Raw genomic sequence first — 26,620 nt, 5'->3', positions numbered from 1 at the left:
ACTTAATCCCAGTTTAGCCTGGGCAACATAGCAGCAGAACACGCCAAGCCACTAACTCTAATCCTAGACAGGTAAACAGCCTTATATGATAACTGTTCCAAGCACAGTTTATTTTTATGAAGCATGTGGCTAATTATTTCTTTTGTTCAGCCAGATGTCATAGACCATGAGACTAGCAGGTGGTCCCATATCTAATTAGTCCAGCTGACCAACTAGTAGCAGAGATTAGGAGCACATTTGACCCTGGCTGCTGCAGACTGGTCTGCTTAAATTAACATCCCAAAGCCCAAACTCACCAATTAAATTTAAGGCTTACTGAAACCCATGCGGCATTCTTGCGATAGTGCCGTTTATATGAAATGTAAAATACCTCTTGGTGAAGGAGGAACTGGCTTGACTTTTTAGTTTCTGCTGCAGCTTTCACATCATTAAAACACACAGGATGCTTCTTTTATTTTGAAATCTATTCCAAAATACCATAAAAAGTTTATATCAAGCCCCAAGCACACTTAGGAAGCTGGTCATATCTGAAAATCCTGGTGGGTGCTTTCTTAGAATTGGGATGATTATAATAGGTGAGCAAAATAAAGCGTATTGACAAATTATTGCAAACAAGTATGCATGCTCAATTTCTTTAAAAACCCAAATGTCATTAAGAATTTAAAAAAAAAGGACACATGCACATACACAGTCTCGATCTCATCTTTTAAATCCATCCACAGTGACTAGTTGTTGGAGCTGTAGACAGCTGAAGGTCAAAACCATGATGGCTATGTTTGTGTGTGTGTGTGGTTCAGAGTATGCTAAAAGCATGTAACCATTTTGGACGGCACACACAGATTATGTTCACGGATCGTGCACACATTAGGCACGCTTCACTGAGACTTAAGAACTTTTCAGAACAATGACCGTTTGGCTGGAAACAATCGCTCGTATGGTAATTGTACACAGAGACGCAAACAGCAATTAAAGCAGCCAGGAAGCCTGACTTTAGTGTCGCAGTTGTAGGACACTGGAAAAACTGTGAAAAAATGTCACTGTTCATTCAGATGCCGAGATCCATTAAATTCAAGTAAAACTACACGCTCAGCAACTTAGTGGGATTAGTTTTGTGATGTTTTGTTGCTGGTCTACAAGTTTTAATATTATACAATAGACTGATCTAAAGCAGATTTTTTTTTAATTTTATCCAAAACTTACAATAAACTCAATACATACAATATAATAACGGTTGCATATTCACTGGATTTACCATCTCATCATATTTCAGATGTCTATGAGTTATTCTTAACTCATATTCTTAATATTTTTTGTTTTGTTTTTGGGTCAAAGAGAAAAAAAGGGGAAAAAACAGAAGGAATATCCACTAATCACCTCATGATTCTACAAATATAAACCTGAAAGCTGGCTTCAGGGTTCAAAAATCACCTTAACAAAAACGATCAGAGTTTAACGTTATTCGCATCAGCTCCATCTCGATCAGTGACAACGTCAAAGTGCTGCTAACCCATTAATGCTGTTGACATTAGCCGCTTAGCAGTTATATATAATAATACTCAAAGGACATTTTCATAGTAAAAGTTACAAATAGAATCCTGAGATAATGTATTTTATTTGTAATGGAACATTTTTACAGTAATCAATCTGACTGTTTATTCTAACACTTTTATGTGTAGTTATTGCTCTTTCACTTGCACTGGGAAGTTATTGTAATGAATGCTGAATCACATCCATGATGTGAATGTCCTATTTGACCACATCTCACAGGTGCGCCATTGGATTCAGATATGGTGGCAGGGAATGCCATCTGACTATGGTACTGGTAGTACTAACCAATATCCAGGTTGACTGTGGTGCTCAATCTTCAATTCCCATTTGGTATAAATGGGCCCAAAGTAAGGCAAGCAAATATCCCCTACACCATTATACCAACAACAAGAGCCTGAATGGTTGATGGATCCATGCTGTCAGGCTGTTTATGTCAAATTTGCATTATCAATTGAGACTCGTCAGACCGAGCAACATTTTCCAATCTTCTGTTGTCCAATTGTGTTGTGAATTGTGGGCTCAGTTCCTGTTCTTAGCTGATTGGAGTGACACCCGTGGTGGTCTTCTGCTGCGCTAGCCCATCTGCTAAAAGGTTCAGAGAGGCTCTTCTGCATACCATGGTTGGAACAAGCGGTTATTTCAGTTACTCCTGCCTTCCTATCAGCTTGAAGCAATCTGGCCTCTTTGATCTCTGGTAAATAAAAAAATAAAAAATCTCCTTTCCATCTCTTACAAGCAATGTTTTCCTTTGATAAATGCCATTTAGCCGTCATGTGCTACACTAACTTCTCAACTAACTTTAATTCTAAAAAAAAGAGGCTTCAGGTGAAGATGTAGGTGAAAAAGTACAAAAAAAAAAAGAATTACACAAATTTATTCAGAATCAAATTTATTTGAATATGAATACCTATATACCTTTTATAATCACAATAGTAGTTTTGTAACATAATAAATTGCCAACTTGTCATAGGCTTCCTAAACATAAAGAAACATATTTATGGAGTAACAAATTAACTTACAAAACATAACAGTTCCACTGTTATTAGAATTAAACAAAATAAGGCCTGAAAACTCTTTTCAAAAAACTGAAAATGAACAAGATGCATGGATTTAGAGATCTGGGGGTGCCAGATGGCAGCTGAGAGGGGAAAAAAGTAAACACATTAGAAATATTTAAACCTTCAGCTTGCTGCAGGTTACGACTGAAAATAATTCATGAGAGCCTTTCAGCTATTCCAGTATAATCAACATGAGCTGTAGAGGCCAACATATTGTTAATCGATTACTTAACTAACTATTAGCTGACAATAAACACACACCAGTGTGTGCTGCAGAGGTTTACTGAAATAAGGACAGATGTTCAAGTCGTGTAATTACTGGTTCAGGAGTGAGGACTGCAAAAAGATGGCTTTACTGATACACAATGCTTATTGCTTCAAAAATGATAACGAAAAACAAAAAAGTGCCAATCATGCAAATTTATCTCCTCATTAAACCGACCCCAAAATAATAATAAAAACACACACAGACACCCAGGAACCTGAATATGCATTATAAAAAAATCACAGAGTCATCAATAATACACATTCATGCAAATGCAAACAACCTGAACACATCATAAATATGAAAAAAGACTTCCTTTCATAAGTATCACGATTGCAATAAAACGAGACTGTGTGCGAATGTGAAATTCAGTGCATAATATTGAACCGCTACCTTCACAAATTTGGTGAAACATGCACTTACTGTATGCTTGATGACTATTGCAACATTTCCCCAGGTCTTTGGCTTGTAGACAGCCATACAACGATGATTATGGACTGTGACAGTAAATAACAATGAAATAAAGTAGACAGGCACTTACAACTACTTGGATATTGTACTATTTCCCAACACATGACAAGCTTTGTTTACATACAGGTTTAGCTAAGAGATTGCCAAGTATTGAAGACAACCACGCAATGCTAGTACTATCATTACCTTAAGTATCTCATTAATGAAGTCAATAAAATCTCTAAACAGTTCCACGCACTTACAGTAAAACCACCATAAATAAGTTGCCAATGTCTTGTCAAGGGTTAACTAGCTGTAAGTCACCACAAGTAGGCTAATCTGCCAGTTTTGCTGACAGCATTAACAAAGTTTGCGTGTTCAGATGCATTTAAGACCTACCTACAGCAGCAGCAGCAAAAATGTGGTAAATATCAATAAGAAATTATATTGTCAACAGTCTAAATTTAAAAAAAAAAATGGTCATGTTGTTTTTGCTAACAGATTGTACTGTACATACATTTTAGCTAAACAGATTGACTTAAAGGAAAAGGCTAACATTTGGGGGAAAATCATGGTGTAAACAAAACTGATATCACTTCTACATCCTTCAGGTACTATGAGGCTATAAGCAAGCCATGTAACTTAGTTAAACTAGCCAGTAGCTATCTAGTTTAGCTTAGCATTACGCTAAACTAGCCAGTAGCTACCTGGTTTAGCTTAGCGTTAAGCAAAACTAGCCAGTAGCTGTGATCTTAAAGCTACCTAGCTTTAAGACCATAAACTAAAATTAGCTTGTTAGCTTGGTGTTATCCAAAGGTAGGAAAACCTCACCAACTGCTAGGATTTATCTTACTGACTTAAAATATTTTTTTAAAGTATTTAAAAAAAATGTTAGTTGTTTATGTTTACACAGTTTACATCATGCTAAGCTAAGCTAACTAGCTGCTAGCTATAGTTTCACATTTGCAAACATAAGTGGGGCATGAGGTTAAACTAGGCATTTAAGAAAGGCAGCTTGATTTAAGTTATCTTTGAAGGCAGAACATGACACCTAAATGCCTTCTAAAACAAAGTAATACCATGTTGTAATCAAGTCATTACATTAATTGGCCAAGGAATGTTATATTCTTGATTATGCAGCAATCTGACCACAACATACAACTCTAACATTGATTGTATAAGCTCGTTTCTAATGTGGATTTTTGCCATAGCAAAGTGGGAATTAACTGCTCTCCATAACACACGTTCATACCAGGCTGCCTATTTGTTATAAAAGGACTACAAATTGTCGTTCAAATTATCAACTTTGTTCTGCTCCATTCTTCGTAAATTAATGGTTCACAGAGTACTTATTCATAGAACAATCCCAAATTTTAAAAACAACAACAAACCCCAAATGATTTACAAATCTTCAAATTATAAACAGCAAAAGAACATCGCTGATAATAGACAGGTCCCTTTACAAAAAATTATAAATAAACAAACACAATACAAAAAAATTAAAAAAAGCTTCCAAACTAGAAGTAGCTGGAAAACATCAAACAAACACACACAAATTAAGAGGACCGGTAAAAGAAACAAGGCACAAACTTCTTACAAAAAAACGCCAGTCTAATAGACATACTAAAATAACCGTTGTTCTGTCTGTAGATGATTAAAGGTCAGTAGTCAAGGCTCTTTATTAAAGTAACCTGAGAGGGGGGATTCCTTTGCCAGCTGCTTTCAGATGAAAACCTCCATCCTTCTTTTGCAATTAGCCAGAAAAAGTGGTTTCCAAATGCTTAAAGTAGCAGTCACAGTGAGTTAAAAACACAACATTTTCCCATTACTCCCAAAGGTGTTTCTTGACCCTGTTTTCTGCCAGTCTGGGCCTTGTAGAGAAAGGCAAACGAAAAAAAAAAAAAAAAAACTTGGCATATCCACTGAAAAACCAAGACTGCTGCCCAGCTCTCGTAGCACAATAAAGGATGGTGAAGGCGAGCAGATGGATTCTTAGGTGTGTATACAGTGTTTCATCAGGGCAGCTCCTACCATCTGTGCAGGTGGGAGCGCTACCGGCCTACACGTGTGAGCGGAACTGGTGGCTGGCGTTAAGTGGCTGTCTGCTTCGGAGTGGGATGAGCCAAAAGAGTTTCCAGCGAGTGCCACAAACTTCAGCTAGCGCCCACTGCCAGGATCTCTTTGCGCCATATCTGATAAGAAAAAACAGGTAATTGTTCAAGTAAAAATCCTTTTTGTACCAAACTGTCTACCAAAAAGTGAATGAGGATCATAGATTGCATATAAAAGACGGAGAGTGACACTGCAAAAAATAAAAAATGAAAAATCCCCCACTGATCTGTTACTCCCGTTTTGAAACCACAAGTTCCCTTCTGCTTCGCCTTCGGTGTGCTATGTAAATGGCCTCTACTGTCTCTCTACGGTCTCTACTAGAGATGGACCGATCCGATATTACGTATCGGTATCGGTCCGATACTGATGTAAATTACTGGATCGGATATCGGAGAGAAATAAAAAATGTAATCCGATCCATTAAATATCAAAAAAGCACCTCACAAAACTTGCTACACGGCGTAACTCGGCTCATAACCGTAGCACGTCGGAGCAGTATGCATCACGTGATAGAGCGGCTGTGTGTATTTGTAGCCTCACTACCAAACCAGCATTTCATCTCCGAGGAAGTTATCCCAGAGAGAAGTAAAGCAAGTGTGTAAGTTCATCTCTGAATGTTTGTAAAGCATTCCAGCGTTAAGCTTAACAACCGATATATGGAGCGACTGCCTCTTCTCTCTTCCTCCCTCTCCTGCTGCTACTTCAATCGTGAAACTGATTAATGATCAGCTGATCAGCTTTTCTGTCATGAGTCCATCTCTCTTGTTTGTTTTTGGCTCACTTTGCACCAGAAAGAGGAAACCAGCGGCTGAACAACAGCAGCACGTTTAAGCTTGATAAGCTGTTGTTAGAATTTATTTAATATTACTTTCTACACCAGGATCTTTTTCTACGCAGCTGACGGCTGGTAACTGTGCAGGGGCGGATCCAGCAAGGTTTAGCCAGGGGGGCCGATAGGGCATGAAAAAGGGGGCACAAAGACATACTTTTCTTTCTTATTCTCATTTAAAATGTCTAACTTTTAATAAATGATTATTTGAATCTTACACCCAAAGTTTTAATCTTATGTAAAATATATAGAAGTCCATTACTGTATATAGTGACTGTTAAGTCTAATATACCCTAGTAAGCTAGTACTTTTTCCTTTGGGAAGATACCATCTGTGCAGTCTGCAATTCTGTTGAAGGAAGATGTTGAATCTATTTAATTATTCTTGAAAAATAATTTATTTCTGTGCATTTTTTTCCCAATTATCAAATTAAAGTTGATTACGTCAATTAAGCATCATGAGGTGGAGGGTGGTTCCCTATTTTTTTTTTTTTTTGCTGGGAGTTTGCAACCCTATTAGTTAGGTTGCTTAATATTTCTGCTAAGTACTCTTTAAAATACCAGAATAGGGAGGATGGAGTAGGTTTAAGTTTATTAGATTGATCAGTGTTGCTGAACTATAAAATATTTTGGGTGCAGTGTATTTTTTGCATACAGGTATAACAGAATAGCTTTAGTGTTGTTGTTTATTTAAACTTGAGTATGAACTTATACAAAATGCAGCAATATATTAAAAAAACAGTTTTATTGATTAAAAAAAACACTATATCGGATTCATAACGGTATCGGCAGATATCCAAATTTATGATATCGGTATCGGACATAAAAAAGTGGTATCGTGCCATCTCTAGTCTCTACACATACGATAGATTTATCTCCCAAAAGATCGGCCTATTCCTCTGACGCAGCTATTCCTGCTATAAGAAGAAACTGAACTTACGTTTCATTTGAAAAGTGAGCCATTTTCTCGATGGTGGTCATATCCTGTAAGACAAGAAAAATGCAACATGAGTGACTCATTTTAAAACATTTCAGATAACATCTTTTCACAGACCTGCCAAACTATTTAATAAATGAAATGTTTATTCATGTCAGCAGAGGTATGGCAGATGAACATGTTGCTGTTGTGGTTTATAGTAATATGAACGCACTCATGTGCACACTTTCTCCCCTGATTCTTTCCTATTGATCGCTGCATTACTGGCATTGATCGTTTTATTTCTGTACACCATATCATGTTGTTTTGTCTGAAGCTGCTACATCATTTTTCTTCTTTTTTGTCTTCAACTTGCTTTCAAGAGGACATATAAGCTGAATAACGCTGTGAATGACGCATTTACTGATCCTACAAACTGATATTCAACACTTAGCTTGGAAATATTAGCCGCATTTAATTAGTTAAAGACATAATCGCATCAAGACGATGGCAGCAGGAAATGGGTGGAGAGCTGAGAGCTGAAACGAGAAAATAAGTCTTTACTCAATACTCACTGAGAGGATGCCAGTCATCTGTGTGTAAAACAAAGAAGACATGCCTCCAAACATGACCACGCCCATTAGCGCAGAGATTCGCAGCAGAGCCAGTTCGTGACGTGTAGTGAACTTTTCCTGAGTGAAAGAGAACAGTGCCCTTTGTTGTGAAAACCTCTTATCTTATCATCTTAAAGTTCCACTTGCTGATTTTCCCACTGTCAAATATAAACGTTTATAGTTTTCCATTAGTGTAGCTGAATCTCATAATAAACATGGCCAAAGTTTCAAGTAATGAGGTCAGAGTATGAACATCAATCGCTGTAGAAGAAAAGTCATGTTTTATACTCTTGGCTCTCTGTGATGTAGGTGTGGGCAGATATCCCTAATATGGTCATCTCAGGTGCACAGCTATGGCTGTGAATGGAGCAGCCCCACCCACATGCTGGATATGATGGGGCAGCCAATCATAAGAAAAGTCTTTATTCAAACTGTGGATGAACTGAGAGGCTTCACTGAGGCCCGGTAAAAGGTAAATAAGGATATGTTTAAAGTTACTCAGCAGAGAATAAAATTATGAAGCTGGAAATGAGTAGAGGCCAACTTTTAAAAACAATCCCATGGACCTACCTGGTCTTGTCCTGTCAGGGGCTGGAAGTAATAGTACTGACAGAAGTCCAGCACCAGTGTGAATAAGCTGAGGACCTGAGCATAGAAACACAGCTGCAGGAAGAGCCAGTGGTTGTCCTCTCCCACACAGTTATTAATCCTGCAAAGGAAATAAAGTGCATTTAGCAAGTGATCACATATTTCTTTATCACAGCAGTGGACACACATGGCATGCTATGATATGTTCAGTCATTAAATAAGCTTTCAAATCTCAGTAACTGAATAAACAAGAATGGATGGGAGCATGAGGGTAGGTGTTCGTGTATGATTACCAGGGACAGTGGTGGTCCATCCTGCGCACACAGTGGCCACAGCGACTGCAGTGGTGCGACCTTTTAGGTCTCATTAAGTTGCACTTATTGCACAACTCCCAGTGCTCTCTCTCTGAAACACAAAGACAACAAACACTATGTAACAATCATCGATCCGAAGAGAGTTGATACTGCTAGTCGGTACCGGAGTAACAGACAAACTGGACATATACAAACAAGCGGTAAGCAGTGAGAAAAGCATTTACCAGCATGAGGTATGTGTGGGTCCACAGGAAGACGGCCTGGATCTGCCGTGGAAGCTCTGAACAGTGCTGCTAGGCAGAGTCCTGATGCTATGTAGTAACCTAAAGAAATACAGTGTGTTTTAATTCCACTGATGAGGTGTGATCGGGCACATACATTTCCAATTTCCAAAAACCTCATTTTCAGTTTTTCACGTGTCAACACAAAAGGTAAGGAAACTCACAAACAACAATGGCCCAAGGAATGTGTCCCTCATTGTAGTGTGGAAACAGAACCAGTTTGGGAACAAAAAAGGTGTTGTAGAGCCAGATCCCAAATACCACACTGATGCACAGCCAGCCCATAGGGTCCACCACGAAGTGCAATCGAAGCTTCATGGCCGCTGGGAATTCTGGGAAACCTACAGTGTACCAAACGCGAAGACACACAAAAACTTAAGACACTGACAAACATGTTTTGCAGTTCTTTAGTTTGCAGATACTTGAAATGATGTGTTTCAGGCAAAATACCCACCAGTGAGACCTGCATTTTGCCCTGCACATTATAATAGATCTATAACTTAACTACAGAAGGATTAAGGATACCTTTATAAGATGTGTAGGTACAAGGACATATCAGATACTGTGTGGAAATGGTCGTGGAATGTGTCTTAAACAAAGGCCTAACCTCTGTGTAATACAAAGCAGATGCTTATCAACCAGGCACTTGATAGCCTGAGCAATCTACCCCCCAAACCTTACACTGAATCTTATTATCAGCATTATCTAGTACAGTAACACTGCTAGAACACAGTACGAACAGCCCTCATAACCACGTAACCAATACCAGAGCCTCGTTATTTGTAAAGCCTCGCCTGCTCCATCATTCATACTGCTGACAACACTCACAATCGTGATGGGCTGGGCTCTAAAACCCTGACTGTGTTAGCTAACATCTACGGGCCAACGCTGCTCTTTACTTCAGTCGCGTAGAAATGAACCAACGCGTTTATTGTCAAATATACATCTCGTGAGCTAAAATGAAAAGACACTTACTTTTTTGTCAGCGAACGAATCAGTGAGACTACTTCCTCATCGCCTCTGTGGGACCTGTTTTGCTACCTGCAATGAAAAAAAAAAAATCACATTTCCGGTCACATTTCCAATCTAAAAAAATAAAACCGGAACAAGCATTATTTGCATTTTTGTTCTGGGAAGCATTGAAATTGTTAATAAAGTTATTCTAATTCATATTATATAAAGTGAAATAATGGAAAACTAAAAACAAACCAAGATACCAAAAATGTTAAATTACTCATTAAAGCAATGATTTGATTAAAGAAAATCACAAGTCATTTGCTAGCGAGACTTACGTGTTTATTAAGCTGTTCTAAGTCTACATAAAAGCTTGGCATTAGCATTAAACTCTCGTTTGACGCGATAGATAACGCGAATATGATTTTTTTTTTAAACAGTGGCACTTTTTACGTTTGAGCTGTTATTTTTACGTCAACATTCCTAGTTTCCTGCTCGGCCCGCGTAGTCGGCAGCTTGATATTGCTGATGTAGCAGGATGGTGGCGGCCTCGCTCTGCTGCCGCCCTCTGGTCAACTGTGGTCAATACATTTTGATAAAATATATTCGAAGATACAAACCTAAAATACAGTTGGAAAAACACTACTCTAATGTTAATGTTATAAACGTAAGACAATTAATATTCAACACAAATAATTAAACATTAGTTTGAAAGGTGCGTCACTCCTAATAATGACGTAATTCAACTTCCGCTAGCAATAGCGGCTGGTGTTTGTTGACAGCGACGCCGCATAGCTTAACAGTGCCACAGTAGTTTCATTGTGCTGTTGGAGCAAAAATGGCATCATTCAATTCGTACAAACTCAGGTGTTCAATCCCGGGCCACGAGATGGACGTCAGGGGACTCGCCGCTACTGTTTTTCCAGAGGGAGCGTTCGTGTCTGTGTCCAGAGACCGGACCGGAAGAGTCTGGGTACCAAACTCAAGGTAGCTAGCGCTAGCTTGCTGCTCAGAAACTGCTGCCTGGCTACGATTAATTTCAGGGTACAAGTCACTCTGCGCAAAGCGATTGACTTGTCCGGACAAGAAAAGTGTCAAGCCAAATCACGCCTTACTGAATATTTTACTATTTCTGATTTCATATGTATAAAAATGGGTAGTAGCTAAGTTAGCCAAAAAGCACAGTGCTAACGTTTGCTCAAATTAGCTTTGTCATTCATTCAGCTGCAACTGTTCTTTTACGAAACACGAAAGTGAAACAGATTCGGAGTGTTTATTTTTGTCAGTTAATTTGCCTATCCTTCTTACAGATAAGAGCCAAAGGGACCTAACTTCTTCCCTCAGTAATAATTGTTAACTTTCGTCCTGTTCTCCCTCTGACAGCTCAGACAAAGGCTTCACAGAGATGCACTCTATGTCTGGACACTCAAATTTTGTATCCTGTGTATGCATCATCGCACCCAGTGAAACATACCCTCGGGGACTTGTTGCTACAGGCGGGAACGATAATAATATTTGTGTTTTCTCACTGGACCGACCGCAGCCCCTCTTCACTCTCAAGGGTCACAAAAATACAGGTGAGTTGTGCTGTCCTCGCTGTTTAGATTTTTGTAGTAGTGAGGATTAACTGGTTGCTGTGTTACTCGTCACAGTGTTTCTGGTTTCTGGCTTTCTAACTTTAAACCTCCACAGTTTGCACTCTGTCGTCTGGGAAGTTTGGGACACTTTTGAGTGGTTCCTGGGACACTACAGCCAAAGTCTGGCTCAATGAGAAGTGCATGATGACCTTGCAGGTATGTGGTCCTCTACACTTTTCAGCTTGCTTGGATGGTGATTAGTGTCTCCATTGTTTTTGAAAAAATTGACAGAACATGTTTTGTGCTTGTTAATTTTGTTTCAGGGCCACACTGCAGCGGTGTGGGCAGTGGCTATTTTACCTGAACAAGGCCTTATGCTGTCGGGATCAGCAGATAAGACCATAAAGCTTTGGAAAGCAGGACGATGTGAGAAGACGTTTACAGGTGAGGATATGCAGGTGTATATTGGACATGTTTTTTTTTTTTGGGGGGGGGGGGGGGGGGGCGGTTGCGTGTGTATACAAAAAGTAGACTGGCTGATGAGTAGCATGATTGGTTGTCTGTCTTTGATTATGTAGTTAGTAATATAAACCAATAGTATTGTAGGATATGGGACAACGCCATAACTTTGTCAAAGTAAAAATTTAAAATGGTAACTGCATATTTTTTAGGGTTATGTTATGGTTGAAAAATATTCCCTTCCATTATAGGTCATGAGGACTGTGTGAGAGGCCTGGCAGTGATCAGCAACACTGAGTTCTTCTCGTGTAGCAATGACACAAGTATCAGAAGGTGGCTGGTGACAGGCGAATGCGTACAGGTCTACTACAGCCACACCAACTACATCTACAGCTTAGCTGTCTTCCCCAATAGCCAAGGTTTGTTGATTGTATCAATATTTAAAAACAAGGGATAGAACTGAGAGACTTGAAACCAGCAGTCAGTGATGCTCTGTGGTTTATATAGCTGGCTTCCATTTTCATACTCTGAGATGGTACCTACTTCCTACACCCTGCCCTAACCCTTATTTTTTTTCTCTTAGATTTTATAAGCACAGGGGAGGACCGGAGTCTGAGGATATGGAGGCAAGGAGAGTGCTCTCAGACCATCCGCCTGCCTGCTCAGTCTGTGTGGTGCTGCTGTATTTTACCTAATGGTGACATAGTAGTCGGAGCCAGGTAATAGAGCTGCTTTTGGCATGTTAATATGCAGTCAGGTCATAGTGATTTCCTTGATCATGTTACACCGTAAATATTTAAAAGCCCATTAACGACAGTGTTCGCTGTCCTCATTCGTCGCATCTCTCCTGCATTCAAACAAATGTTGAATGAAGCAGTAAATAGTTCTGTGGCTAAACCAGAAGCTGCTCCTGTGCCCACAGCGATGGCATTATCCGCGTGTTTACGGAAGCTGAGGACCGCATGGCTAGTGCAGAAGACCTGCAGGCCTTTGAGGATGAACTTTCCAAAGCCACCATCGACCCCAAGACCGGGGATCTTGGTGATATCAAACTGGAGGATCTTCCTGGAAGAGAACACCTGAACGAGCCTGGTAATGCAGCAGGCTGCTATTTATTTTGTCATATAAAACGGTGAAGCTGTTCTCTGTGCATCAGGGTGGTTTTGTTTACAACAGGGAATCGCGATGGACAGACACGGTTGATCAAAGATGGACAGAAGGTGGAGGCATATCAGTGGAGCGTCAGTGATGGCCGCTGGATGAAAATCGGAGATGTGGTCGGAGGCTCAAACCAACAGACCTCCAAGAGTGTCATGTATGAAGGAAAGGTGAGGCTACAAACTCAGAGTTAGTAAGCGGGACGTTGCATATGAGCTGTCATTAATGTGCCCCCCCCATCTGCGTGCAGGAGTATGATTATGTGTTCAGCATTGATGTGAATGAGGGAGGGCCATCCATGAAGCTGCCTTACAATGTGACAGACGACCCCTGGCTGACAGCGCACAACTTTCTGCAGAAGAATGACCTTAGCCCGATGTTCCTCGACCAGGTTGCCAATTTTATCATTGAGAATACTAAAGGGCACGTGGTGGGACCAGCCCAGCCCGCTGGTGGTGACCCCTTCACTGGTGAGGTCCAAAAGATGGATACTGCTGCTGGCTTCTTTGCTTTCTTTGCTGTACATTTAGATTAATTTCACTGGAACGATTAAGGGATCTTAGATTGAATGTATAATGTGTTTCGCCTCTTTATTTGACAGGAGGAGCTCGCTATATCCCTGGTTCTTCCAGTGATACTGCAGGCTTTGGAGCTGATCCTTTTACAGGTATAGTTTGTTTACTCAGAGGTGTTCATAGTCTGAACTTGACCTGTAAGTGCAGTTTCACAGCATGTTTTTTCTTCACAGGCACTGGTCGCTACATCCCAGGATCAGGCCCAAACCCAGGTGCTCCTGTTGGTGTAGCTGATCCCTTCACAGGTAACTTGGTATCGAAAGGAGCAATTGGGACTTGTGAGATACAAATCCCAGTGGTACCTTTCGATGGAGTTATGAGGCCTTTCTCTCTCTTTTTTTTTTTTGCCTTTAACCAAATGGCTCCAGGACTGCACTGAATTATCGAGTAATTTGAAGAACACAATTCTTGCTTTGGTACCTAATATAATCCACAACTGTGGAGCTCAGTCATCATCACATAAGTAGTTTAACGTGCAGCTCAAGGTCTGTGTACACTCAAGTGGTGTGAAAGAAAAAGTTTTTTTTAAGTGTCCAAAACAGCAGCGTTTGTTGTTATATTCACAGTAAAAATCTTTACTGGGAAAAAGATGGTGGAAGTCCTGAATGAAACAAGCTTTTTAACAAGCTCTAGCGTAAAGAAAAGGGAACTTTGCAGCTGCTCCCATCCACCACTGTTTATCTTACACAGTGAAAAGCTACAGAAGTTAAAATAAAAGTGTGTTTAAGCAGATTAGCTGTTAACTTAATCTGATGTGATGTTTAAATCAAGCAGCTTACTGAAGGCTGTCATCAGCCGTCCTGCTTTCTGTCACAGCAGCTAGCAGGGGCGAATCTAAAGTGTACCATTATTTCAAGGCTTTAGTAACATTATTTTGTACATTTAGATTCATATAAAAAGGTTGGCCATTGAATGAATATTGGCATTAATTATTAACATTTACGCCATCATAGCATTTATTTTCTGCAGTAGGAAACGTTGCATCAAAGCACAGAGCAGACCTCTGAGAATGCTGACATGCTCGCTTTTCTTCTTTGCAGCTGGCACATTCTTCTTTAAAGGCTCACACACACTCATTCATTCACAAGCAATTTAAACACATACACAGGAACACACAGCATGCTTGCCTCATCCACGAGATGAATAGTGTCAAACTTTTTTTGTTTGCCTCCTGCTGATGTTAGAAAGTCTTCTAAGAAGTTAATGCTCTCTCTTTTTTTTTGCCCGAGTTTAGGTTGCATGTATAACTTATTAATAGTATATATGACATTGTTTTAGTTTTTTTGCATTTAATATTATTTTTCCTTTCTGTCTCCCTGCTTTGCAGGAGGTGGCGCATACTCCTCAGCAGCCTTGAGACAAACAACCAACATTTACTTTCCCAAGACTGATGGTGTGACCTTTGAGCAAGCCAACAGCTCTCAGATCATTGGTAAGCATTTCAGTGTGATTTGTTAACTCTCGCTGAATAACTTGTGCTTCAAAGTGGGTGATATTTGGAGCCTTCATATATTTTAAGAATGTTTATTTTATTCTTGTCCGTAACGTAGTGTAAGAAAATGTGTTTTCCACCTGTCCTTAACAGCTAAGTTGAAGGAGCTAAATGGAGGTGCCCCTCAGGAGCACAAGCTCTCTGAAGAAGTTCTGGAAAGCCTTGAGAGGCTTTTGTTGTCTGTGTGTGGACTCAACTCCTCTGAGCCTGCTCCGACCATCCAACAGATCAACCTGCTTTGGAAGGCTTCTCATTGGCCTGAAGGTAATAAAAAAGTATCCCATCCCAATTCATGTGTGTTTTAATGCTCTTTAGCTCATTTCTCTTCACTAATAAGGCCCTCCCCAATCTTTCTTCATGTTTTGTAGATATTGTGTTTCCTGTCCTGGACATTATGAGGCTGGCAGTGCGCCACCCGCAGGTTAATGAGAGCCTTTGTGGAGAGGCAGAGGGTGTACAACTGTGCAACCACCTCCTGAACCTAATGAGGCCCGAGGGGCGTCCTGCCAACCAGATGCTGGCACTGCGGACTCTGTGTAATTGCTTCAGTGGCAGGCATGGCCGAGCCCTCCTCATGGCCCAGCGCGAAACGGTGCTATCACGTGCTGCTGACCTGGCCACCGTCTGCAATAAGAACATCCATATTGCCCTGGCCACTCTGGTGCTTAACTACGCTGGCTGTCTCCATCTCCAGCCTGACCTTGAGGCCAAGGCCCAGTGCCTATCTGTGGCCAGTAGAGCCCTGGAGACAGTACAAGACAAGGAGGCTGTATTTAGGCTGCTGGTAGCCTTGGGAACCACAGTGGCCTCAGATCAAACAGCCCAGGATCTGGCTCGCTCGTTGGGAGTCAGCTCTCAGATTTCCAAGTACTCATCAGTGTCTGATCCATCGAAGGTGGGAGAGTGTTGCCAGCTGCTTTTAAAAGAACTACAATGATATGAATGATTTAGACAAAAAAAGAGCACTTGTTTCTATTACTCTGTTCTACTTAACCAGTTGTGGTGGAGATCTAAATAATTGTATGTTCCACAATAAAAGAAGGACAAGTGAAAATTTGCCATACGCTGACTCTGTTTTTATTACTGCAACACCTCTCCAAAGCCTTTTTGACTGATTTATTTTTTAAAGTATGTGCTTAACAGTGTATGATTGATTTACACTGTAGAAAACAGTTTACTGTGTAAAGTTACATCTCGATTGATCCATTTTCTGCTTTTTATCTGAGTCCAAGCAGTCTGAGCAGACATATCCAGGCCTCCCTGTCCGCGGTGTCTCAACTGACTCAAAAGCTGTGACAGATAATGTGAGGCGACATCATTGTGTCCAATAAAAGAGCAAAAGCATTTATTTGAAGCTAACAGAACTGAATAAAGTTACGCAACAAAAAGCCATGAGATGTCAGTAGTGTTGTCACGTTTGCACTCAGGAGCACTTAAATATCTCATTTAAAAAACAACAACAACAAAAGTTTTTTATATCAGGAAACACTGATGACCCAACCACATCCAGTGGGTGCCTTGCAACACACACAAGACCTGCCAGCCCTGCAACCAAATCCTTCAGCTTTTTCCAGGATAACACCAAGCTCTTCAAGCTGGAGAAATGTGCTGGCTTTGCTGCAAGACCTCATCCTGTTTGAACAAGACAAACAAAACTTAGGGCAGAGTTAGGTGAAGCACTTGTGGATGTTATGATTGCTGGACTTTGACCTGTGTACAATCCTAATAACCCAAGCAACTATGGGTAAAATACGGGATTTCTAGTATACTTAAGCTATAAGCTGCTTTTTAGGTGGAAGACTTAGCTGGTAATATCACACGTGGTTTTCTAGAAACACGGTCTTCCCAGTGAAATCTAAACCAGTAATAGCGTAGGAAATTTTTAGAGCATAGTACAGCTGCTCTGGCCAAAGTCCAATAAAACTTTGTATCTGCCAGGGCTACGCCTTTATATGTCAAATTTACCTTCGACAAAAACTGCAAAAAAATATAGTTACTTATAGTGAAAAATACAATAAGAAGAAGCACGTTACAATAGTGAGTTTTTTTGTTTTTTAAATTTCCAATGGGAATCCCGTGCGTCGCTACCTTCGCTAACCGGAAGTAATTTAAAACATCCGGGTAATCTTTAGAAAAATTGGCGGTTTGCGTCCTTGCGTTAGCTTTTCTTGTTTTCCAGTTCTCAGTGGACTATGAAATGTGTGAAATGTATATTAACAAACGTCAACGTGGATTTAACGTCAGCGGCAGCCTCTCTTATAATGTAACTGTTTCCTGGCAGTGTTTGTTATTGTGAATGGGCCTTGTTGGCGTAAGTTAGCGAAGAGTAAACTTTGTTGCTAGCAGGAAGGCTAGCGGACTAGCGGTTTTCTGTTTGCCAGTCTGGAGCTTTGAATTCGCCTCCGGACACAATCACGGTGCTTCTTACTCCTCTGAATAATGGCCAATCCGGCACTATTGCAGAAGAAGAATGGACAGTATTTGTGGTTCTCTCTTCTTGGGCTGGGATTTCAACCGGACGTTGCAGTGTCGTCAATCGCTGGCAAAACCAATATTAATGCTAAACACATCATCATGGGGCCGTGAGTTTGATTTTTTATGTCTTTATGAATAATACTAGCTACTCCTTACTGTGCGAAATGTCGCTACTTTAACTTTGCCTTGAATGTACGTTGCCATTCACTCTCCCTGGAGCGTAAGAGTTTCCTGCTAAGTTTAGTTTTATGTCCCACAGGAACATGTTTGACAAACCCAACAAAGATGCTTTTTACATAGTGACCCATTTCCTGCTGGAGAAACTCAACCGGACACGGTTTCATGAGGCATATAGGTAAAGCCAATTATAACCAGTCTTGTATGCTCAGATATATGATTAATTGTTTTCGCCATTATTTGTTTGTAATCTCTTCTCATTTATCCTTGGGTTTTCAGGCACTGCTGGCCTGTTTTAAACCCAAAAGCAGACGCAGAGTTCCGCAAAGTTACCTGCGCTTGGCTGCGAGAAATCATGGTGAGAATCAAAAGAATAAAATAAATTGTACGAAAGTTTAAGACTGAATTAAACAGACAGGGCACTTCTTTAAGATTTGTATTGTGCTACATTTATGTTAATCGTTGCAGACAAATAAGGCGTTTATTCAAGTGCATCTCCTTGAAGCAAAGTACAGTGTTTTATTTCATTCATTGTTCCTGCATGATGGATGGGAATAATACCCAGACTACAGACTCTGTGTGTTCTGTATGGATACGCAGATGTGCGGGATAGGGTGGCTTTTGTTGATGTTGAAGATTCACATTAGCATTGTCCAGTCCCCAAACTTCACACTGTGCTGTGTGAGAACAGTTGCAATTGGCACTTGCAGACACATCAAATGCTAATTCTGGAAGCGCTTGATTTGCTTTGCGTTCTATTGACAGAACATGCATTTTGAAAATTTCTAATGGGGATTTTCTTGAAAAGCCAAAGTTTTGTTCAAGTTTACAATTTGATTAATTTTGTGGGTCATATAGTAATCTATAATGAAACCTTTTTATTAGCAAAAACAGTTCGTATTTAGGTCACTGACAGCCATCTGGTTTTTTGACGATGTGCAGGAAGAAACTGCAAATACTGGATCCAGAGTGGTGGCATCATTGTTTCTCTCGCCTGGAGGCGCCAAGTTTGTCAGCTTGATGCTTAATTTGGCCAAGCATGTCATGCTGCAGGAAATGAAGACCTTTGCTACAGGTAGGTCTTGTGTAACCTCTCGAATCTACAATCCCTAAAGTTTAAAGTGACAGCATTAAACATGACTTCTGTTCTCCTATTAATCTCATCTGCCATGGACCTGTCTTGCAAAGATGCCAACCAAATGATGACGTGATCTTGAACATTATTGTTGTCAGATGGCAGCTGGGTACCTGAGGCTGCGGCAATGCCGGCTTCGACGTCGAACTTGGCAATTAAGAGGTTCAATCTGGTCCGTGCCAGATTTTTGAAAACTGCAGTGGAACAGGATCGTTTTCTCCATGAATACCAGAGACGGGCCCAGTAAGTGAACTTTTGGTTCAAGCAGCTTTACAGAGTTGTAAAAATATATATTTTTTAAATGTCACCAAACTAAGAAGTTTTAGCTTTTTACCAAAATAAAATAATCAGGACTTGTATATAATTAAAAAAGGAAAAAAAATAATGTGTGACTTAATTTACTCAAGTCTATGTGTTTGTTTTTCAAATGCCAAAAAATATACATGCTGCCATTTTTATGCCCCAGTGGGTATTGAAGTGAAAGGGGTCGTGGAAGACCTAAAAAATAACCTTTAACATAATGGTAGAGCAGTAAAATAAACACAATATGACAGAACAAAATGACTACATGAGGTAATAATTGCTCAGAACAGTTAAAATAGTAACAAGTTAAAGAGTTCAATTACTAAAACTATAATACAATAAAGCGCTTACTAAGTAAATGCCTAACAAATAAAGGTTAAAAGAAAGAGGCTTCGTCGAAGCAGAACAGAAGATGTTAGAGAAGTACAAGGTATTAAGAAAAATGTAATAAATGTTTACTTAGTATAATGATATAAATGTACAGAAAATACACTTCCTATCACTTTAAATTATTTAAATTAGTATTAAATTGCAAATTGTACTAAACTAGTAAAGTCAAATAAATCTTAGTACTCCGTTTCACTGCTCTATCCAAGGATGTTTTGTCATTTCCTTATTCTACTCACTGCAGTACTAAAATACAGCTGACATTTTTCCCACACTAATTTCCAAACCTATAAGACCTAACAAGCTTGGAAAGAAAAGCAACTGGACTTCTTCAAGTTTCTTGAAGACGTTGCACCTTTCACCCAAGAAGCTTCTTCAGCTCTAAGAACAAATGTTGGAGAGTAACAAAGCAAAAAATAAACAAAGTGAGTGGATTCAAAGAGGAGTGAAAGAAGCGATCTATCCCCATTGTAAACGACCATCTTTGGACAGAGGTGGTGGCTTACGACACCAATTGTCTGCCATCTATAATCCAGTTTTGAGATCTCTTCTCGGATGCCTTAACGCCCACTCACATCCTGGGTCATTTGATCTCAGTAAATCACATGATAGGGTGGGGCAAGGTCTCACAATGGGAAACCCGAAACTTTGGCTGATTGTGACCCACACCCGTTTTCACACCTTGGCTCATATGATTAGGCAGATGATCAATACTGGCATCAACGACCCTCTTAGGGACACTCCCCATAGGGTTTAAAAATCTGTGACTCTCTACCAGTTGCTCTTAGAACTGAAGAAGCTTCTGGGATGAGAAGTCTTCAAGAACCTTAAAGAAGTCCAGACGCTTTTCTTTCCGAGATCCTTAGATTACCATGACCTGTAAGACTGAGAACCTTCACAGACAAACCTGTAAGACACGGCATTTTACTTTTAGTCTTTGTTCATTGTGTTATTTCTACTATTTTACTTGCGTCCTCTATTCTTATGTGGTTATAAATTTATGGCTGATGCTATGTATTTGTTTGTGCTTCCCTTCCCTTCTGTGCAAGTAGACTTAGGTGTGGATTAAACACACAATAATTATCATGTGAACTGTTTGGTGAAACAAAGGTTAATGAGGCTAGCTTGTTGCGGTTTGTAGTCAGCAGCCTCTTTTTCTAGCTGATGTTTTGATTTGTTGTGCAGGTGAAACATATTTTGTAAACGACAGGCTCAACCTGTGAATGGATGCACAGTAGCAGCACTTCAAATGATGTGTTTCAACTCTGCTTCCTGAGCTCTGATATAGCAATGTATCCGCTGTGACTACAGCTTTGTTATGCTGAAGGTTTGAATGTAGAAATGGAAGTTGGCTTCTGCTACTTTCAACTTGTTTTAAGTCTCTTTTTGTTTCTCTCTTGTGAAGACTTTTGGTGAAGTCTATGAGGGACATCAAAGCAGAAGGTGTCAAGTATGATGAGCTGCTTAAGTATGTATAATTTTTTTTCTCAATATGCCAGATTTAATTTAAGACACATTGAAGTAATGGAGCTGTGTCCTTTCAGGCGCTACAGCAATGATTGCACTCAGGAGGAAGGAACTTCTACAGCTGAGAAGCTCAAAAAAGTACGTAATGTTAACTTTTCAAAACGCTGGAGAGTCTTTGTACTATTTATTTAAGGAGCAACTGTGATGTGACAGTCTGTTTTCTAAATGCATTCATGTTATTTTCAGATGACTAGAGACTCGTGTGCCGAGGAGTCTGTTTTTTAGTGCTCACAGATGTTCTCTGTTATCCTAAGGTGCGCTCCCTGTGGTCGGCCATTGATGGAATGTTGTCGGCCATCAAAGAGGAGCAAAGTGCTGTGGAGAGTGTCCTGAAAGGAGACGTAGATCAATACACCCTTGATGGGACGGATCAAGTTCTTAAAATTCCCCGCTGTCTGCTGGAGAGAATTGAACAGCTCCCACATCAGGTGAGTAAGAAGAGATGGATGGACTCTGGTTATTGCTTAAATACAACAGGGAAACTTTTTTGAAATCTTGTCTGTGCTTTTTATTTTTCCCTTAACTAAAACTGTACACTGTATTTGTCCCTTATGACTGCGTTTTGAACTTTCTCATGAAAGGTCAGCATGATTAGGCATTTCGTGAGCACACACAAAGCTACTGTCTCGAAACACTCGAGACAGCAGCTACAGAAGATGTGGAACATCTTTCAGGGCTAATATTGGTATATTTGTGTTTCATGTATACTTTTATTTATAATTTTTTTTACATTTATTTTTTATTTTAAATCCAGTTCAGTTCCGGGAATGTGTATGAAGCCAACCAGCTGAACCTCCTCTGTGTGATGGAGCTGATGACCCACGCGGCGCAGCTCTTAAAGGAGGAACGTTGTCGGGTCTCTCACGCCCCTGTGCCCCAGCTCAACCCTCAGCACCTGCAGGAGATGTCTCGCCAGATGGCCCGTACGCTGCAGGACCTCCACCTCATCAGGTACCCATTAAGCTGTACTCGCTTGATAGTGCACACTTGTACATGAGCTGATTTACCCTTTGTTCTTCTTCCTCCTGCTGTTCCCTTTAGGGGTCGTCATAGGGGGTCATCTACCTCCGTGTCACCCTATCCCTAGCATCTTCTTCTGTCACACCAACACTCTGCATGTCCTCCTTCAGGACACCAATCTTCCATTTTTCTCCTTCCTGGCAGCTCCATATTCAACATCATTTACCTGATATTTCCACTATTCCTCCTGTTGCACCCGCATTATCTGTAAATCCAAATTTCTGGATGCTTGTCGTTTGGAAAATGCTGCGTTAATAGATTTGTGGTAATAACTGTTAACATTTTTTCTTTTAATAACTACAAATGTGTCCTTTAATCCCAACTCCCAGGCAGAAGATTTCTAAGGAAGAAATCCCTGAAGTCAGGAGTGCCATTCAGGATTTGGAGGCAGAGTGGGACAAGAAGTGGATGGACACTCTGAAAGAAACACCCCTAGTCTCTTTTCTGAATGAAGATCCTGTGAGTGGTTGCTTTATTTTTTATTTTATTTTATTTTTTATATATACTTGCATCACACCACACAGGCACTTATTTTAAATTAAGTTATTGTACTGTAAAAAATGACACGAAGACATTCTATTGTTAATGTTGCTTGGAGCTTATGTGCCCGCCCACTTCCTCCTCAGGCTCTTGGCTTCCTCTCACCAATGGCTCCACTGTCTTTTGAGCCGGCGGCTGAAGCGAGTTATAAAAGCAGTGTGTTCTCCCAGTACCCTGCTAAACTTCTTGGTGAGCGGAATCGGATTATAATAAAGTTTTTATGAAGGTGTAAAGTTTAAATGTTGTTTTTAATTAGCATTTATTTGTTTTTCCCCCCTCAGAGGAGAAGCATTTGGAGAGAGGATCACAGAATGACGTCAAGATTAATTTTTCCAACCTTAAAAGGTAATATTATCAGGGATATTTGAACTTCATGACAGCATTATTCCTTTTGCTTTCTGCTGGGAGGCAGATACCTGGGCAGTCCTGAGCAGTGCTCTGCCTGTCACTAGTCCTCCCTAGAACATCCCTGCTCTCTGATGACCGCGGCGAATTGAGAGAAATCGCCACGGACAGATACGGAGCAGACACTTTATTTCTCTAGAAATATGATGATAGAACATAGCATGATGTGAATGAGCTTAACCTTGAGCATGTAGTGAAGTACCTACCTATTGATTACTTTTATATTAAAAGATGTGATGCGCAAATGTGTTTGGAATAACTAAGCACTTTCTTATCTAAACAGCACTTTCCCGGTGACAGTCGAGAGGCCTGAAAGTCCTGTTGTCAAGACTGAAATGACACGAGCGAATACCTCTCTGGACTGGCTTTTTGACACGCCCCCATCTCCTCCTCCTCAAAGAGCTGCATTACGATCATCACCTCAGGCAAGTGTCATAATTCACATTTTCTCTGTTTTAAAAGTTAGTTTTTACTGAATTCTGTTCTTGAAACAATAGTACACTTGTTCCACTAATGTTTAAATAAATGAATAAATAAAATCAATGTTTGTGCATCAGGTGAGTGTGAGGAAGATGACCCATACTGATTGGAAGGTGACTCCCTTGAGGACAAAGACTCAGATATTAAACATGGAATATGACAACCTTGCTGATCAGGTATTTTAAATATTCTCAACTAAACTACTGAAATCTGTAGTAAATGCTGTATAACTGAGAATTTCATGAGGGTTCATACATCTAAAAAGGAGCATAGCGATTGTTGAAAACAAGATTTTCTGATTCATTGTTGACATTTGTGTGCACGTGTTGTTAGTTTGCAGATGCTGTAACTACAGCCGCTCCTTCAGAGGGCAGGGTTAAAGGTTTGGAGCTGGAGGCTCTTCTCAGCAGTCTTCAAAGAGATCCCTTCTCTGCTCGTAAGCAGCTGCCACGTACCCCTGAAAGCTTGAGTAAGTGATAAAATATAGGACCTGACATTCAAAAGCTTCTCTTAATGTGTTCCTTTACCTAATAAAATGGCTTTTCTCCTCCTCGCTATTTCTTCCCAAAGTTATGGATGTCAAAAGCTCCTGGCGTAAGGCAGTCGAGGAAGACAAAGTGAAAAAAAATCAGCCTCCTGCTGAGTTTAATGACAGCATAATAGAGCAACTCACCCCGGTCAGTGAGCACCACAATGGGTCGCCAAGCTCAGAGTTCCCAGGTTCCGACACGACCACCCAGACTGTCCCATCGGCTGTCAGGAGCCACAGCATCCCTCCGGTCTGCCAGCAGGGGGCCTTCCACAAGTCCATTCTTGCATGGGACACCTTCATCACAGAGGCCCACGACAGCCCAGGTGTCACAGGCGGCAGTGTGGTCCACTTCAGCCTCGACCAAGAAACTCTGCCAGAAATTCCAGGGTGTGACAGTCTGCTCAGCCTCGATGACGAAGAGATGAAAAGCGAAGACGACGACGAGCAACTGATTCCCTTACTGAAGCTCGAAGTGAAGCAGCCACCGTTAAACTGCCATCAGCATGAAGCAAGAAATGACGGCTTCTTGATGGAGGGCACGAGGACGCCCGAGTGCCTTCTGTCAGATTACACTGTTTCTGGTTTGGACAGAGACTGGTCGGAGGAGCCAGCATCATCAAAGGAAGCCACAGATAAGATTTTTTCACTCGATCTAGATGCACTGAAGACCCCTTCACCTCTAAAGAAGCAGGAGTACAGGCTTCCCGAGCTGATCACATTCTCCCCAATAGATGACATGAAGTGTTAGCTACAGTCCGAGTGTCCAGTCTTCAGCCTCCTAATTGTGTTTTGGGGGTTTTTTTTGTTTTGTTTTTTTTAAGTAACAAATATGAGCATGTATATATTTTTTTGTTTGTGTGTTTTGTTTGTTTGTTGTGTCTGTAAATCGAGATCTTTTGACTGGAGTGTATTATGCCTCCCAGCAATTTACACTGCACCACTGGCTCAGTTTTTAACATGATGGAAATAAAGAATTCTCTCGAAGTGTTACTTTTCCAATAATCACTCGAAGAATTCCTTGTTTTAGTGATGTTTAAGTTTTCCTGTTAATTGTGGTGCGTGGAAGGTATAAAATGAATTGATATGAAGCTACTAGTGTTTTGTTTTTCTTCGTTTTTGTTTTGTCTTTTTTTTTAATAGGTGTGACTTGCAGCAATTTAAGATAGGGGGCGTCAAACATGGCCCCAAATTAAACGTGAAGCAAAGCACTGGTAAAACCAAGAAAAGGGAAGTCGGAGTGTTACTCCTTCACAATAAAAGGTTCAGCGTACGGCAACAAACATTTGACTTGAGTGGCGCTGTGTAAAACACATGAAATCCTGAATGAAACGAATTTGCCTTCATTTCCCACTAAGTTTTTTCTCCCCGTCTATAAAGTGGGGAAGTCTATGTAGAAATATGGGCATTTAGTCCCCTCCCATCCAGATATGCTGTTTGCAGTGTGAAGCTTAAGACTGGTAACTGGATCGAAATTACTAGAGGAATGAAACTTTCTTTTTCCCCCAGATGGATTTGTTTAATTTAATGAAATGAAAACCATTTAGAGACAAACTATAATCTGGGATTTAAAAATTTCTTTAAAAAGATATAGGTGGGTCATTACTCAAAGACTTGTTTTGCACCAAAGGGACAAGTGAGGTGAAACCATACAAACACCTAGATCCTCTCATTTGTATATATTGCTTTACATATTAGTGTTGCATGACAATATATTTCGGCTGCATCTGGAATTTTCTAGAAGTGAAGCTGGTTGAACTGTCTATAGCTGGGATTTCAGACTCACTTTATATTGTGGGCCTACTTTGATCTTAAGTGGATCTTAAACTACCTAAACATTTGATCCCTGAGCTGTCATAATGTTATAAAAGAAGTCCAGTAACAGTACATCTTAATTTCTTTACACGATAAATGAGTAAAATTTAACTGCCCATACAGTCATCTATTTATAAAAACAATGTTTTTGTTAATTTACAGATTTAACAAACTGGTTGTTTTTAATGTGGACCTATCATAATAAAAAACAGAAATTTCTGTTACAGCTAGTAGAAAAACAGGAGCTTTTCTGTTATTCAATTGTTGATCTATTACATAACTACGTTAATGCGATATCAGTGGCAAATAAGGTGGAGTCTTTATCGATAAGAAAAGCTGCAAAACCCACGACAATACAGCTAGCAGTTCAAAATCTATCACATTTTCCAAAGTCTTCCAGGGGGCCGATTAGAGTCTTTGCCCTCCACCTTATGTCCCCCCCAAATTTACAGAATATTAACGTATATAAAATACATACACATGCAGCGTGAATTGCATCAAAAAGTTGAAAGTTAAAAAAAAAAAAAAATTTACATATGCAATACATATACGAGATTTAGGCTGCATAAAATTGAATCTTCATACAGTGTTTTTTATTCACTGATCCATCCATTATAACCTTTACGCTGTTACGGGTT

The 26,620-nt window shown here is 40.1% G+C and overlaps 3 protein-coding genes and 1 non-coding gene across 4 annotated transcripts; 3 read left to right on the top strand and 1 right to left on the bottom strand.

Annotated features, from left to right (window-relative positions):
• Nucleotides 1-2,420: 2,420 nt before the first annotated feature.
• On the bottom strand, nt 2,421-10,035 carry zdhhc21 (zDHHC palmitoyltransferase 21). Its single transcript, XM_006802470.3, has 8 exons — nt 9,950-10,035; nt 9,139-9,315; nt 8,918-9,016; nt 8,673-8,784; nt 8,362-8,500; nt 7,753-7,869; nt 7,202-7,245; nt 2,421-5,513 (listed from the first exon to the last, which is right to left on the bottom strand). The coding sequence occupies exons 2-8, from the start codon at nt 9,290-9,292 to the stop codon at nt 5,381-5,383; spliced, it is 798 nt and encodes a 265-aa protein (XP_006802533.2). The 5' UTR covers nt 9,293-9,315; nt 9,950-10,035; the 3' UTR covers nt 2,421-5,380.
• A 645-nt stretch (nt 10,036-10,680) lies between these two features.
• plaa (phospholipase A2-activating protein) lies at nt 10,681-16,248 on the top strand. Its single transcript, XM_006802471.3, has 14 exons — nt 10,681-10,915; nt 11,312-11,505; nt 11,621-11,721; nt 11,829-11,949; nt 12,216-12,383; nt 12,548-12,683; nt 12,887-13,056; nt 13,141-13,292; nt 13,373-13,592; nt 13,724-13,789; nt 13,871-13,942; nt 15,025-15,129; nt 15,283-15,453; nt 15,558-16,248. Exons 1-14 carry the CDS (start codon nt 10,767-10,769, stop codon nt 16,124-16,126), a joined length of 2,394 nt encoding a protein of 797 aa, XP_006802534.2. The 5' UTR covers nt 10,681-10,766; the 3' UTR covers nt 16,127-16,248.
• Nucleotides 16,249-17,319: 1,071 nt separating this feature from the next.
• haus6 (HAUS augmin-like complex, subunit 6) lies at nt 17,320-25,583 on the top strand. Its single transcript, XM_006802472.3, has 16 exons — nt 17,320-17,771; nt 17,924-18,019; nt 18,121-18,199; nt 18,784-18,916; nt 19,075-19,219; nt 21,072-21,134; nt 21,211-21,271; nt 21,448-21,621; nt 21,948-22,144; nt 22,543-22,672; nt 22,840-22,942; nt 23,035-23,098; nt 23,442-23,583; nt 23,716-23,814; nt 23,972-24,107; nt 24,209-25,583. The coding sequence occupies exons 1-16, from the start codon at nt 17,629-17,631 to the stop codon at nt 24,916-24,918; spliced, it is 2,475 nt and encodes an 824-aa protein (XP_006802535.2). The 5' UTR covers nt 17,320-17,628; the 3' UTR covers nt 24,919-25,583.
• LOC118455061 (small Cajal body-specific RNA 8) lies at nt 23,156-23,286 on the top strand. Its single transcript, XR_004844005.1, has one exon.
• Nucleotides 25,584-26,620: the final 1,037 nt, after the last annotated feature.

The sequence above is a fragment of the Neolamprologus brichardi genome, chromosome 3 (genome assembly GCF_056152115.1).
Source record: "Neolamprologus brichardi isolate AB-2024 chromosome 3, ASM5615211v1, whole genome shotgun sequence".
NCBI classification, from domain to species: domain Eukaryota; kingdom Metazoa; phylum Chordata; class Actinopteri; order Cichliformes; family Cichlidae; genus Neolamprologus; species Neolamprologus brichardi.
This window is presented reverse-complemented; position numbering and strand designations above follow the sequence as displayed.

What these genes read in the sequence shown, in the direction of transcription:
- zdhhc21 (XM_006802470.3), bottom strand. Translation starts at nt 9,292, where the DNA reads ATGAAGCTTCGATTGCACTTCGTGGTGGACCCTATGGGCTGGCTGTGC. An exon ending in TCCTTGGGCCATTGTTGTTT is followed by an intron (nt 9,017 to 9,138) that starts GTGAGTTTCCTT and finishes GTATTTCTTTAG; the next exon opens with GTTACTACATAGCATCAGGA. An exon ending in AGATGACTGGCATCCTCTCA is followed by an intron (nt 7,246 to 7,752) that starts GTGAGTATTGAG and finishes CTTGTCTTACAG; the next exon opens with GATATGACCACCATCGAGAA.
- haus6 (XM_006802472.3), top strand. Translation starts at nt 17,629, where the DNA reads ATGGCCAATCCGGCACTATTGCAGAAGAAGAATGGACAGTATTTGTGG. An exon ending in AAGTATGATGAGCTGCTTAA is followed by an intron (nt 21,135 to 21,210) that starts GTATGTATAATT and finishes GTGTCCTTTCAG; the next exon opens with GCGCTACAGCAATGATTGCA. An exon ending in AATTTTTCCAACCTTAAAAG is followed by an intron (nt 23,099 to 23,441) that starts GTAATATTATCA and finishes TTATCTAAACAG; the next exon opens with CACTTTCCCGGTGACAGTCG.
- plaa (XM_006802471.3), top strand. Translation starts at nt 10,767, where the DNA reads ATGGCATCATTCAATTCGTACAAACTCAGGTGTTCAATCCCGGGCCAC. An exon ending in GTCTGGGTACCAAACTCAAG is followed by an intron (nt 10,916 to 11,311) that starts GTAGCTAGCGCT and finishes TCCCTCTGACAG; the next exon opens with CTCAGACAAAGGCTTCACAG. An exon ending in AGAACACCTGAACGAGCCTG is followed by an intron (nt 13,057 to 13,140) that starts GTAATGCAGCAG and finishes TGTTTACAACAG; the next exon opens with GGAATCGCGATGGACAGACA.